General features: G+C 40.3%; 1 protein-coding gene across 1 annotated transcript in view; it reads right to left on the bottom strand.

Moving 5' to 3' along the window:
• LOC106339778 (protein LIGHT-DEPENDENT SHORT HYPOCOTYLS 10-like) overlaps positions 1-1,339 on the bottom strand; it is a 7,238-nt gene extending 5,899 nt beyond the window's left edge. Inside the window, exon 1 of the mRNA XM_013778650.1 lies at positions 645-1,339. Coding sequence (XP_013634104.1) covers positions 656-1,189 — 534 coding nt within the window. The 5' untranslated portion in view covers positions 1,190-1,339 and the 3' untranslated portion in view covers positions 645-655. The remainder of the gene's footprint in view (positions 1-644) is intronic.
• Between the last annotated feature and the right edge of the window lie 920 nt (positions 1,340-2,259).

Here is a 2,259-nt window from a genome sequence, read left to right as displayed (position 1 = left end):
CCCTCTTTCTCTCTCTGTCTTCAAACACGGAGATACGTGTGTGGGGTTGATCAAGAAAGAATCCATCTTTGGATAGTCAAATGTTTACTAGATCTCGAATGAGTTGATCTCTAGGATAACTTAAAGAATGTATTATTTCCACACATTGACTGCAACTGTAATGCATTTTCAAACTGATGTTTTCAAAACCTAATGAATCGTTGATTCAAAATATATGATCAGCAGAAACTAGAAATTTTCCTGTATTTACCATTCCAAAACTAAAACATGTTTTCAATGAAATAGCTAAAATGTTTTAAAATAAGTCATCTAAAAACAATTCTACATCCATTCAAAACCTAAGATCTAATCACTATCTGTCCCTTGATTGGAACCCAACATTAATACGATTATATATTATGTATCTGATCAGGGCTTTCTCAAAAATCAAAATCCGACCTACTTATCTAATTAGGGTTTTGATATACAGACCATTCTACAATATAAACAAAAAATTTGGGGTGGATATGTCCTAGTTCGTGAAACCACACATTCATAAACATCTAGTACAAAGATCAAGAAACAAGATCTTTGTATATATGTAAATGAATCTAAAGGCACATATTCAATCAAATAAAAGCGTAGTTACTGGAGAAATATATTACCATAAAGTCTTTCAAGAGAAGTTGAAGGAGGAGGATGAGGAAGAAAAGTCGTCTCTTCCACCACTCATCTCCGTCGCTGGCTTCTTATTCTTTTTCTTCTTGTAAGGAATCCCTCTAGCCTTAGCCTGACACTCCCTAACCTCCCTCAGATAAACCCTTATTGCTCCAGTAGCGAAAGGGTTTGTTTCCGGAGATCCACCGTTTTCCTCATAAGCCGCTCTCAGCCGTCCGATCAAAGCGTCAAGACTTCCCCAAGCTTGTCTGAGAGGGCACGTGCAAGGAGCTGGTGGCTCAGGCTGGCCGTAGAACATACAGCCAAACACGTGCACCTTTGTCTTACCGAACTGGTCTAAGTACCTGAGGAAATCAAGCACGTGGTTGCAGCTGCAGTGAGACATCGGCACGGGCGGTCTCTGGTTCTTCAAGTACTGTCCGAAAGTGTTCCAGTCGCGTCTCTTCTGTGACTCGTAACGGCTTGGTGTTACCGGTGTCTCTGATCCTGATGATTCCATAAAGTTCTTTCCTCTATCTCCAGGAGACGACATGATATATGATCTTGTTGAGTCTAGAGAGAAAGAGAGATGTTAAGGGATCGTATTGTGTTTTAATATGGATCTGATGAATTAGGTAATAAGAAAAATGAAAGGTTGAGTGATGTGATGAGAGGGTGAAAGTAATAGTAGTAATGAAGAATAATGTATTGTTGACGTTAGAGGACATGTTATTGTTAAGGGCCCCTTCCAAACTTTGCGTTCTTTCTTCATCTCTCTCATACATTTGTTTTTATTTGCTCTATATGTTTCTCTTCCCAACGAATTATTAACGAATAATCAATTCATGGTAATGTAGCAATAAAATATTTACCATGAATTTCAGGATTAGAGCATGCGCATCGACGTATTTAGAAGACGTCATGGGCTCGGTATCATATGGGCCGAAAACTAAAAAAAAAAAAATTGAATTAAATCGGTTATCCGGTTCATGGGAGTGAACCCGTATGATACGAGTTCATGGCACGTGTCGACGAAACAGTGGCCACGCGATATCGCGTCGAAGCGGAGAAAAAAAAGGATTCGCGTGAGAGGAATCATTTTCTCTTCTCCTTTCGAAAACTAGGGTTTCTCGTTCTCGGAGGCGATTTCTCGTGCGACGCCGACTGTGGGTGATTTAGTGGTTCTAATCAACGTCGGACTCTCTCCCCGACGAGCTGAGGTCAGTATCGATAACTTTCACGGTTTGATTTAACAGATTTGGGCTCCAAAGCGTTGTCGGTGAATCTAAATCGATTTGGGGGTTTCGAGGGAGGGTTCAAAATTGATATGGAGGTTTTGATTTATTGTTTGAAATCTTCATGCGGGTTCGATTTGGGGTTTGTTTATGGGATTTGAGATCGATTTGGGGGTTTCTAGTTAGGGTTCTTAATCGAGTTTGTGTTTGCGATTTACTGGTGATTTTGTTCTAATCATTTATGTTTCTGGTACAGATGGATCCCGCAGAAGAGATAAGAGAGACAAAAAGGCAAAAGGAGTACATCGATATGGTAGGATACGTGGCTGATTCCGAAAACGGTATTCCGACGAGGTGTCCCTGTGGTGGGACAATCATTCACGAGGTT

This window comes from Brassica oleracea, chromosome C4 (genome assembly GCF_000695525.1).
Source record: "Brassica oleracea var. oleracea cultivar TO1000 chromosome C4, BOL, whole genome shotgun sequence".
Classification (NCBI taxonomy): Eukaryota; Viridiplantae; Streptophyta; class Magnoliopsida; order Brassicales; family Brassicaceae; genus Brassica; species Brassica oleracea.
This window is presented reverse-complemented; position numbering and strand designations above follow the sequence as displayed.